We start from the raw sequence: 13319 nt of genomic DNA on the forward strand, positions 1-13319 counted from the left end.
TTACAAAATCCCTTTAAGAGGGGGCCCCCACAATAAAATTTGCACTAGGGCCCCACAAAGCCTAGTTGCGGCACTGTGTAAAATATATTGTCGGGTAAATGTAGTGTCGGGTAAAAGTATTGTCGGGCAAATGGTGTCTGACAATTGAAGTGTCGGGCATTCGAGTGTCGGGCAAACATATCAGACCCATTTAAATACTATTACATTAGTATAGTAGGATAATAATTCTAACTGTATCTATATATGTCGAATCACCTGGACTAAAATTCATTTTTTTTTTATGTATTGTGCGTAAGTAGATTCTAGAATTAAATGAAATAATAGCTGCTTTTACCCTGGTTGAATAATTATTACTTTGAGAAAAATTAATTCTTTTTCCGCCAACGTATTTATTGATAATTGAGTTAAATTATCAAGATCTTCGATTAAACTAGAGCTATTATTTACTAAGCGAGACATAATTTTGTCTATTTCTAGTAAAATACTACATCTTAATGCTTCCGGTATCCTGTTGGATTTCACCTATTTTTGACCCTTTACAAAAAAAAGAATTACATTCTTGGTGTTGTCTAAATCTATGATAGGGTGCATTCTTTAAATGTTTTTTAAGGTCTGTGTTGCGTCAGTGAGCCTCTCTAACACCTATCGAGGTTGTCAATGATCACACGGTCCTCCGGGACCTCGAAAGTGATGGGGGCTTATGTTGTAATTTGTTAAGTATTATTATTATAAATAACAATATAAACATGTTTTATAAACCTTTATTGTTGACAGCATAAATCGTAGTGATCGTACATTGTAATTTTACATAATAATAATAATCGATGGACAGTCCCCACCGATCGTAATATGATACTGCTGATTTTATATAAATATTAAATGTAATATAAATGCTGAATATGCAACACCTCTTTCCTTAAAAAATTATAAAAAAAAAAAAAAAATATATAGGCATATAATATTTTGACATTTTGTATGTTACTTAATACTTACTAGCTATGTTAGTATTTTTTTTTTTTTTTTTTATATATATCCAACTGATTTAATTACATTAGTCATAATCACTTGGAGAGTATCGCTGAGGCGGTTTTCTGGATCTAATTGGTCTGGGTGTTTTATTTATTATTGTAGGATTCGGATTTTGATTTACAACTCCTACTATTTCAGTATTTTCAGTACTTTCATTTATGTTTCTATCGGGTGTAAGTGAAATAGAAATACTCGCTGGTGTCATTGATTTATCAATGAGTAATTGATCGTTATGTCTTTTCCAAATAGTTCCATCATCGAGTTTTACATCATGCGTATTGCAACTAATGGATTTAATAATTTTATCTTTTTACTATTTATTGTTATTATTCTTATAATCTCTAGCTAAAACATAATCGCCTATATTAAATGATACGGTCCTATTACCACCATTCTTTATTTGTGATATTTGTCATTCGATAACCACTTCACTTGTATTCGGCATTAATGCGTCAAATTGTAAACGTGTTGATCGACCTAACATTAGCTGAGCTGGCATTTCTCGTGTTGTAGAGTGCGGTGTGTTACGATACATTAAAAGAAATTTATTTAATTGGGATTGTGCAGTCGAACAAACATTTTTTAACCCTAGATTACTAACCTTATTTATTTGCCTTTATTTCTAACCATTCGTCAATATGACGAATACTATAAATATTATTAACGTTTAACCATTTTTAATTGTTTTTTTTTTCAATGAATCAAAAAAATAATTTATAAAAACACAATAATTAAACTTTTGGATAACTTTATTGTAAATAATATTAGTAAAAAAACATTTTTCCTCATTTTTAAAATGTAAAATCGTAAACATAAATTATAACTTTATAAAGGTTTAAAATAATTATATAAGTGTAGGTAATATACAGATTATTTAGCATTACAAATTGGACAAGTTACTATTTGATGTTCTCCACAAATATGTTTTTTACATGTTGCACATTGAGTTTTTGTCATTCGCCTTTTTTTATAGTTACAAAAAGTGCAAATTTTTCTTTTGTTGATTGATGTTTCCTCTTCTGTTTCTTGAGATTGTATTTGAACTGTGTCTTTTATTCCTAAACTATCTTCAATATGTTTCTTCAAATTTGTCGGCAATGTGGGAATAGAAAGTCTTGATCTCATCCAATCTTCACATAGTTGTTCTTGTAAACGTATCATGAATTGAAAACGAGACAAGGGTTTCGAGCCTGAAGTATTATTTTTGCAAAAATTATGTAAATAAATAACATATGCATTAATTGAAGCTATATTAATCATGTTATAGAAAATACATAATGGCCAACGTTGTGTTTTTCTGCCAGCGTTCATATTCTGACACATTTGATCAAAGCTATCGACACCACCTTTTGTTTCATTATAGTTCATAATTATAATTGGTTTTTTATTTGTTTCATCTATTGTGTTATCATCATGAAGTGAAGAAATTAAAGTTACAAGTTTGTCTGGTTTTGCTTTGAATGACACAGCTACCAAATTATTGGAAAATAAAAATAACGATGAATATGCTTTTCGATTGATATATTTTAGATCGATGAATTCATTTGGAAATTCTCGTTTATTTCGTTTTATTGTTCCAACAACAGTAAGTTTGTAATCTGCAAGTAATTTTTGTGTCAATGGAACACTAGTAAACCAATTATCCATGGTAATATTTCGGTTGGATCCTTTTACTGATGAAATTAAACGTTCAACAAAGTAATGAGCAGCAGGTTCATTAGATGGAACAGTTCCCTTACCACAATACGGCAATGCGCTTATCATATACTTGGTCGCATTGTCACACATCATTATTATTTTTACACCATACTTGTTTGGTTTAGATGGAATGTACATTTTAAATGGACATCGGCCTCTAAAACCAACCAACTGTTCATCAATAGTTAGGTATGAACTTGGCTTATATAAAGTTTCACAATTTTTAATACGAATTTCCCAAACTTCCGAAATTGGCGCAAATTTAGTTATAAGTCTTCTATTTTCTCTAGTATTTTTTGAATCAAATCTTAAACAACTTACTAAAAAATTAAATCTGGCAAGTGACATTGTAGAACGGTATCTATAGCCACAAAGTGAGATGTCAAACAAATGAATTGCCGACAAGTGGTTATTTTTCATTGCAGCAGATGAGATTAAAATACCCAATAAGCCTTTTAATTCATTTAAATTAATATTTTGTAAAGTACTTTTTTTTTTTGATTATTCTGTGTATAGTTTTGTTTTTGACGAAAAATTTCTTCATTTGTATGATTAATTATTTTATTCAAAATATCAGACGAGAAAAATAATAAAAAACACTCTAGTGGCTCTAATGCATAAATAGCATTTTTTGTTGGCCCAGGTCTAATATGAACTATGTTTTTAGTGGCGGTCTTAGAAGTAGATGGAAGCAAATAAGGTTTACTTTTCCATGTAAATCCATTTTTTCCTACAACATTATCTGTATCAAAACAAATTAATGACTCACGTGGTAGTATGTTCTGACGTGTTTCGATGGTTGGAATTTCATTAACATTCGGCTTATTTACTTTAGACCTCTTTTTCGTTTTCTCAACAGAATTTTCAATTACTAAAATGGCTTCTTCTAAATTTGCTTCTTCGATTGGATTTGGGTCATAGTCGGGGTCAGCATCACTGTCGTCTTCACAATCTTCTACTATATCTTCATTTTCACTATCTTGTTCTTCCAGTTCTTCCAGTGCCTTCAGTACATCATTCTCATCCATTATTTCACGTGCCATCTAGAATATTTATAATAAATCCATTTATTTCAATTTTACAAAAGAACACCGTCGTTTATAACGATACGTCACATGAACGAACAAAAAATAACATATTTTGATAACGATTCGTCAAATAAACGAATGCAAATATACTGCAATTACTTACCATTCGTCGATTCGGCGAAGTAATTCTTACACAATCAACGGCTGAACAGTCACTAGTCATGCTAGAACGCTAAACGTTATCGGGATAGATATAGGACATAATATATGAGAGATACAAGGAGGGTTTAATGATATTAGATAAAATGCCCTAAAAATAGCAACAATAAAATATCAGTGTTCGTCACATTGACGTATGGTTAGCGATCTAGGGTTAAAGAAATTTTTTATTGTTTTGACTGCTGATTCCGCACAACCGTTTGATTCTGGGTGAAATGGTGTTCCTGTCATGTGTCTTATGCCTAGATTTTTGCAAAATACTTGAAATTCAAACCCTGCGAAACATTTTGCGCCGTCTGATGTAATTGTTTTTGGAATGCCAAATCGTGCTATAGTTTCTGAAATTTTTTGAATAACAATGTGCGCTGTCATAGAATTTACTTGAAATACTTCCAACCATTTTGTGGTTGCGTCAACAATGATAAAAAAAATATTTATTTTGAAATGATCCAAGAAAATCACAATGTACTCTAGTCCACGGTTTTTCTGGCCATTTCCACGGTGATATAATAGATTTTGGTGGATTTTGTCTAACATTAAGACAATTGTCGCAATTTTGCGTGATATTTTCGATTTGTTTATCCATTCCTGGCCACCAAAAGTATGATCTCGCTAAACTTTTCATACTGGAAGAACCCATATGACATGAATGAAGTTCGCTAAGTATATTATTTCGAAATTTAGCTGGTATAATAACACGGTAACCCCACAATAGGCATCCCTGTTCCACTGAAATTTGAGTTTTTCGTAAATTATACGACTTAAGTTCTAAAATGTTAGAAAAATCACTATTCCATTCTCCTGTTTTGACTGCATTTAATACTTTGGCGAGAATCGTGTCTCTGCTTGTTTCAATTTTTATTTTAGACCAGTCTAATGTGAAAGGTGATTTTTCGTGAATAAAATTGAGACTAATACATTCTTCATTATGATTTTCGATTTTTGATTTTGAACTTTTCATTCGTGATAAGAAATCGGCTGTATTATCTTCGGATTTCACATATTTTATTTCGAAATCAAATGATGATAAAACATAGGCCCACTGTTGTAACCGATTAGCTGCGTAAATTGGGATACCTTTCTTATCACCAAAAATATGTATTAACGGTTTATGGTCGGTTTCTAATAGAAAATGTCTACCATATAAATAGTCATAAAATTTCGTAACCCCGTATATAATTGCCAAGGCTTCTTTTTCAATTTGTGGAAATTTACACTCAGAATTAGATAGAACCCTTGATGCGTAGGCTATAGGTTTTTCTGTACGATCTGGGTGTACATGTGAAAGTACTGCACCTAGTGCATAGGATGATGAGTCTACTACGAGTTTAACTGGAATATTATGATCATAATGTGCTAATACGGGTTTCGAGATTAAAATTTGTTTAACTTTGTTGAATGCTAGGTCACATTCTGATGTCCAATTCCATTCAGTGCCGTTACGTGAAAGCATGTACAATGGTTTTAAAATATTAGCAGCGTTTGGAATAAATTTTATATAGTACGTAACTAAACCTAAAAATGATTTTAGCAATGTTTTATTTTCTGGGACCATGGCGTTTTTAATAACATCTGTGTGTTTTGTTAGTGTGTGTAAACCATTTTCATCTAACCTGTGACCTAAATATTCAATTGACTTTTGTATAAATTTGCATTTATTCAACTTCACTCTTAAACCAACATTTGACAATACATTTAGTAATTTTTCTAAACGAGAGTTGTGTTCTGTGATAGTGGAACCTGCAACAATAATGTCATCTTGGAATATACCAATGCCCTCAAGACCCGCTGTGGAAGTTTCCATAGCTTTTTGGAACTCCCCAGCCGACGATTTTATTACAAAAGGGTTACGGGTATAGTTAAATAAACCTTTATGTGTATTAATAGTGGTATATTTGCGATCAGATTCTTTAATAACCATTTGTTGATATGTGTCTTTTAAGTCTATTTTCGAAAAATATCTTGAACCACTAACATTTGCATATAAATGTTCTATTTTTGGAAGAGGGTATTCAGTCCCTTCTAATACCGGATTTATTGTTATTTTAAAATCACCACAAATTCTAACCGTGCCATCTGGTTTCAATATTGGTACTATTGAAGTTGCCCATTCACTATAGTCGATAGGAACTAAAATATTGCTTTTAATTAAACGATCAATTTCGGTTTCAACTTTTTCTTTTAATGCTAAAGGGATAGACCTAGGTTTGCAAAATTTAGGTACCGCCCCAGCTTTGATATTTAATGAAATTTCGTATTTGTTAAAAGTACCTATTTCATCTTTAAAAACGTTGTTATATTTTTTTATAATATTATCTACACTTACGTCATTTTCCATATTGAACAAGGTATAACATTTTATGTTTTATATCGATTCGGCCTATTAATGGAGGACCACCATTGTCGATTACATAAAGACACATCGTAAATTTTTTGTTTTGATATACCGAGTCGACAAATATTTTTCCTATCGGTTTAATGTCGTTGCCGACGTAATCAGATAGCGAAATGTCATTATCTTTTAATTCGATATGACTAAACAGTTGACTATATAATCTTTTTGAAATTACGCTGTGTTGTGAACCGCTATCAATTTCGAAGCTTACATTGTTTTTTTCTACAATTAAATTTACTGTAAACGGTTTCACAGCTTTGTTTTGAGAGTTTTGATCAATTATAGAAAAAAAAGTATTTGAAAGATCATAATTAACTGTTTCGTCATCATCATCGTTATCATATAAAAATTTATTTTGTGTTTTGTTATTTTTCATTTCCTTCTTACCTTTTTTACATACAGTAGACAAATGACCCTTTTCACCGCAATTGTTGCATTTGTAGTCCTTGTATCTGCAGTCTTTTTGAAAATGATTGGAACGGCCACAAATCTCACATTTGATTTTTGATTCTTTGTGAGTGTTGAAACCCTGCTTGGCTCGATTATGTCCATTTTTTTTCTTTTGATACTTCAAGTCTGCGTATTCTTCTTCTAACAGACGATCTTGAATTGGTCCTGAACCCATACCGACAACGAATATGTCTCGAATAACCGTTGATAGTTCTGACGAAAAACCACATTTTGAAGCAAGATTTTTGACACGTGCACCCCATTGGCACACTGATTCATCCTGTCTTTGTTTAGCTTGATAAAATGTATACCTACCCGCAAAGTACGATTTTATTGATTTGAAATATTTGTTCAAACTTTTTATTAGAGTGTCATACTCAACATCGTTGGGCGTGCTAGGAACACATAGACTAAAAAGTACTTTGTGAATTTCTTCACTAACGAATGATAATAATATTGCTCTTTTTTGAATATTATTTTCGATTGCATTTGCCAAAAAAAAATTTGTCAATTTTGATTCAAAAATTGTAATATCCATACCTGTTTCAAAGGTTCCAGGTGACCCTATAACTTGATTGAAGTTCACAATGGATTCTGTCTTAGGAGTCGCCATTTTGTATTAGTATGAATACAACACTTGAAATTTTTAATACACTAGTGATTACGATTAAATTAATATTTTCCTCGTCGCCAATTTGTTAATTATTATTATTATAAATAACAATATAAACATGTTTTATAAACCTTTATTGTTGACAGCATAAATCGTAGTGATCGTACATTGTAATTTTACATAATAATTATAATCGATGGACAGTCCCCACCGATCGTAATATGATACTGCTGATTTTATATAAATATTAAATGTAATATAAATGCTGAATATGCAACATAATTAATTAATTAAATTATCAAACAATAATATTTATACAAAATATATGTATTACGAAATAATATAAGGTGAGTACCATTAACAACATGTATATATATGTTTATGGTGGGGATGGGGAGCACCACCCTGAAGAGAACTGACTTCGATGACGATCTTCAATGATGGGAAGCTGACCTGCTTTTCCCTCTTGAGCTGTGGAAAACTCCGGAGCTGGAACCACGTGGATGTTGGAGAGCGCCGAACTACTGTACACGCGGATACGGATCACGCACACACGTATACGCGTTATTGAAGAGCGGAGCACGAGCAAACGGTGAAATCGGAGCGGATAATCACCTTAATATATTATAAAAGCCAATTGACAAAGAAGCTATATGCAAAGTATGAGCAAATTGCAAAATCACATGAGCACGTGAAATAACGGGCGACGGAGCAGAACACAAACAAAGAGCCGTTGGCGGCGGCGTCAGCATCATTACCCGGACCAGGGCGGCGGTCGTGGATCATATGTCCAAGATCCAGGGCAACGTAAAGTGGGTACAATGGACAAAAGGATCGAACAGTCTGCGAATAATTTTTTTAACGATAGTAAGTTTAATTTTAAAAACACGGCTACACAAATTGAATTACCTGTAAAAACCTGCAATTTTCTGAATCTTTGATTTATTCAATATGTTTTTGTGATAAGTAATTGCTTTAGTTACATCAGATCTGAATTTTAAAATATTAATCACTACAAACTTTCTGATAGTTACTGGATACTCAGTTTTTGTTGCGACCATTTTAAGTTTAGTAATGTAATTGCGTAACAAGGGGTTTCGACATTCGATTTTCTGTATCATATGGTAGGCCATATGGTAAATCCTCATTTAGTTGTTTTACGACACTACTGTTTCCATCGCCTAAAAATAAAATTTAAAAATATTATTTAAAATTTTACTCTGCTATACACTAAATATTGTCTTCTCCCCTCCTAAACACACAAGTACTAAAAATTAATTTTATAAAAGCACAAACATCATTGGAAAACCAATACATTAATTATTACTCAGCTTAGAAAAATATTTTTAATTAATTATAACGTAAGTTATTATAGTATAATATATAAATATATATAGATATGTTACAGAAAATGTGGAATACCAGTCAATGTGGTCCTTGCCGGGCAATATGAACACGACTTTTTTCTAAGCAACTAATATTATTTTTTATTTTTATTATAAATTATAATTTATTGTAATAGACAATAGTTAATACAGGTCCTTTTTAACACCAACGAAAATAATGAAATGATTCGTGAAGTAGAAAAAATAATAAGAATAAAATGATAATATTTGTTAATTTTCGTTGTTATTCCATCAAAATATTCAAAATATTATGATATATAAATCAAATTAATAATCAGTTTAAAAAAAAATCAATACTATAAATTAATATAAATTATAATTTATAATAAAAATAAAAAAATAATATTAGATCCTTAAAAAAAATCGTGTTCACATTGCCCATTAAATAAATTCTTATAGGTGCAGTTTACTTACCACCCGTGTCCACGCTCCCAGATTTTGAAGCCCATACCAGCTCTATCGAACACTTAATATCATCTACCAACCCTACTTCTATTCTTCTCTGTGGTGACTATAATCTACCTCTTATTAAATGGTCTAAAAGCAACCAAGGTCTTTTCGCATCTGGTACCATGTCTAACACTTCTACTCATCTTGTCGATTCTTTCTCGTACTATAATTTTTACCAGCACAATCAGGTGTCTAATGCCCGTGGTTGCCTTCTTGACCTTATCTTTTCTAGTTTTGACACAACTACTGTCCAACTAGCCAACACTCCAATCGTTTCTCCGGATTCTTACCACCTACCTTTGTTTGTATCTTTTCCATTTCCATCTCCGATAACTGCTCAAGACGCACATAAATACCGTGATTATAAATCGGCTGATTATAAATCCATGCTCCGTTATCTAGGATCGTTTGATTGGGAAAATACTTTTTTGCTTTATTCAGTTGATGATTCTGCTGCTGCTTTAACGATGCACTTCTAAGCTCTATAAATAAGTTTGTTCCCACTTAAGTTTTTTCACCTTCTAAATTTCCTAAATGGACATCCACCATTCTCAAAAACCTTATAATAACAAAGAAGAAAGCCTATGCAGTTTATAAGCGAACCAAGTTGATATCTGATTATCTCGTTTTCTCTGAATATAGAGCAAAATGTAAACGCCAGTCAAAAGTTGATTACTCTACTCATATTAGGCATACCGAAGAGACTCTATCATCTTCCCCCTCCAAATTCTGGAAATTTGTAAATAATCTAAAACAGAAACCTCCAATTCCGTCATCACTCCATCTCGGTAATATTGCCTCAAATACTCCAACTGAATCAGCTAATCTGTTTTCAACTCATTTCTCCTTGACGTTCAACTCCTCGGCTTACCAACTTTCACCATTTACTGGCTCATCTGATTACTTATCCTATGAACTTCCTTCCGATATAACGTTTACTGTCGACGATGTTTTTTCTGCTCTTAAATCGTTAAAAAATACTTACTCTAATGGCCCGGATGACATATCCGCTCAATGCTTGTACAGTTGTCGTTTTTTCTATTGCTTATCCAATTTATTTACTTCAGGCGTTCATTAGATTTAGGGATATTTCCTAAGGTTTGGAAAATATCCTCTATATCACCTGTTCTGAAATCTGGTGACGCTTCTGATATCCAAAACTACAGACCAATTTCTATAATACCACATATTGGTAAATTATTTGAATCGATTGTATACTCCAGAATAAAGCGTAGTCTTAATCATCTTATTATAAGTGAGCAGCATGGTTTTAGATCACATAAATCAACCGTAACAAATGGTGTTGCTTTCTCTTCTTATTTATCAGAAGTTATCGAACACAGAGGTCAGGTAGATGTAATCTTTACAGATTTTAATAAAGCATTTGACACAGTGGACCACGATTGCCTTATAATGATGCTCAAGTCTTTAGGCATTGGGAATCCCCTACTATCTTGGTTGCACTCTTACATTACAGGTAGAAAACAATTCGTAAAAATCAAAAATGCTCTTTCGGAGTTAGCTGTGATACCATCTGGAGTCCCTCAAGGAGGCCACCTTAGTCCTCTTCTATTTATTCTGTTTGTAAACTCGATAACCAAATGGATCACTAAGGCTAAACTCCTTCTTTTTGCTGATGACATAAAAATATTCCTTAAAATAGACAATCTTAATCAATGTCATATCCTACAGTCAGAATTAGATATTTTTGCAAGTTGGGCGTACTCTATTGGTCTTAGCCTTAATAGCGTGTCCAGAAAGTAAGTGTACTGAGGCTCTCACGGCCATAGGGAATATTTTTTTACTATGTTAGCTACACTGCCGTATAGCGTTACTCCTAACCTTTAAAACAAGACCAGAACGAGTTCAGTACGTTGTAAACTGTAGTCTCACGAATTTTTCTTGTTAAACATGTCGATCGAGTCTGCCGCCAAGTGCGAAATCCGCGCCGTTATCCGTTACTTTGTTGCGAAGGAAAAATCTCCACATGAGATTTTTAATGAGGTACGAACCGTTTATGGTGAAGGCCATATGAATCGCACCAGTGTATACAAGTGGTGTAGGGAGTTTAAAAACGGCCGTACGAATGTACATGACGATCTGAGGAGTGGGAGACCGTCGATTTTGACTGACGACATTGTGAAAAAAGTCGAGAATGCGGTTCGTGACGATTGCAGATTGACTCTGGATGAACTTTCTGCAATGTTTCCGCAACTGTCAAGGTCTCTGCTCCACGAAACAATCACAGAAACACTTGGATTTCATAAACTGTGCGCAAGATGGGTCCCAAAACAGCTTACTGAACAACACATGTTGAATCGAGTGCAAGCCTCTAGAGAGTTTTTGGAACGCTATGAACTGGACGGTGATAATTTTCTCAAGTCTATTGTTACTGGAGATGAAACTTGGGTTGCACACTATACACCTGAAACTAAGAGACAGTCCGAACAGTGGCGTCACATCACTTCACCCTCAACCAAAAAGTTCAAAACCACCATTTCAGCCAAAAAAATCATGTTATCAGTGTTTTGGGACCACAAAGGCATCATTTTGATTGAATATTTACCTCAGGGGGAGACCATCAACGCAGCAAGATATTGTGAGACACTAAAAAAATTGAGGAGAGCTATTCAAAATAAAAGGAGGGGTCTGTTAACGAGCGGAGTCTGCCTGCTGCACGACAACGCCAGACCCCACACGGCCAATGTCACGAAGCAATTGTTGGACTCATTTGGATGGGATGTTTTGAACCACCCCCCGTATTCCCCCGACCTGGCGCCTTCAGATTACCATTTGTTCACTTCCCTGAAGAAGCACATGGGTGGAAAAAAATTTTCAGCTGACGAGGAAGTGAAGGGGGCGGTCGACAAGTGGACAAAGGAGATGGCGGCAGAGTTCTACGAGGCAGGCATAAAAAAATTAATCTGCCGTCTCACAACCTGCATTGAAAGAAATGGTGACTATGTAGAAAAATAGCACACAAATATATTAATGTAACCACGTTATTTTTTTTTTTTAATAAATTTTTTTGAAACCTACAAAAATTGAGTACACTTACTTTCTGGACACGCCTCATATAAGCAAATGTCATGTTATGTCGTTTTCTAGGCAGCGATCTCCTATCCACCACAACTATTCTCTTAATGGCACTTCTCTTAACCGTGTCTTCCTCTATAAAGATCTTGGTATTCATTACTCAACATCATTAAATTTTGAGCACCATATAAATGTCACTGTAGGTAAAGCTTTAAAAGTATTGGGTTTTATTAAACGCAATACTAATCAGTTTTCTTATGCTCGTTGTCTCAGCACATTATACTTCTCATTAGTACGTTCTATATTAGAATACGGTGTATTGGTGTGGCATCCCTACTTAGCTAAAGACAAACTAAGACTCGAGCGTGTACAAAATAGATTTCTTTCCTACATTGCCTACATAATGAAGATACCTCACCCTACGCATGACTATTCCTTAATTCGTAGTTCATTGGGAATACCAATGCTGTCAACTCGTCGACAAGATGCTGATGAGCGCTTTATAACCTCGCTCCTAGGTGGCACCATAGATGCACCCGATCTCCTCTCTAAAATATGTTTTCATATCCCTTCCTTCTTCTCCAGAAATCACGCACTCTTCCAAGTTCCAACTCACAATACATTATACGGATATAATCACCCCTTGCACAGAATGCTTCGTAATCTGAACAATCTTAATTTTGATTTTAATAAGTAATTAAATAATATCATAGTTTTATATTACTTAATTAAGGTATTACCATTTAGTTTATATTATCTTGTGTTTTTACATATGTTCTTATTTTGTGTGTATTTGTATTATTATTTTATTGTTATATCTATTAATTTAAAATTGCCGTTTGGCGTTTGTATATTATACATATATTATAAATTAAATAAATAAATGATTTATTACTAATAAGCCTATTGAACTTGAGTCCATGCATTTCAACGTTTTTTGAAAAACCTTCGACTATGCCAGTGGTTCTTAACCTTTTTTTAGTTCAGCGCCCCCT

The 13319-nt window shown here is 33.2% G+C and overlaps 1 protein-coding gene across 1 annotated transcript; it reads right to left on the reverse strand.

Annotated features, from left to right (window-relative positions):
• Nucleotides 1-4088: 4088 nt before the first annotated feature.
• On the reverse strand, nt 4089-6305 carry LOC112598397 (uncharacterized protein K02A2.6-like). The gene is made up of 3 exons (XM_025344833.1): nt 6301-6305; nt 4437-6175; nt 4089-4339 (listed from the first exon to the last, which is right to left on the reverse strand). Exons 1-3 carry the CDS (start codon nt 6303-6305, stop codon nt 4089-4091), a joined length of 1995 nt encoding a protein of 664 aa, XP_025200618.1.
• Nucleotides 6306-13319: the final 7014 nt, after the last annotated feature.

Source organism: Melanaphis sacchari, unplaced genomic scaffold (assembly GCF_002803265.2).
Source record: "Melanaphis sacchari strain LSU unplaced genomic scaffold, SCAv2.0 Contig488_pilon_pilon, whole genome shotgun sequence".
NCBI classification, from domain to species: Eukaryota; Metazoa; Arthropoda; class Insecta; order Hemiptera; family Aphididae; genus Melanaphis; species Melanaphis sacchari.

Bases quoted from the DNA above. Each gene is read 5' to 3' on its own strand.
- LOC112598397 (XM_025344833.1), bottom strand. The intron at 4,340-4,436 runs GTGATTTTCTTG...ATTCTATGACAG, and splicing joins ACCGTGGACTAGAGTACATT to CGCACATTGTTATTCAAAAA.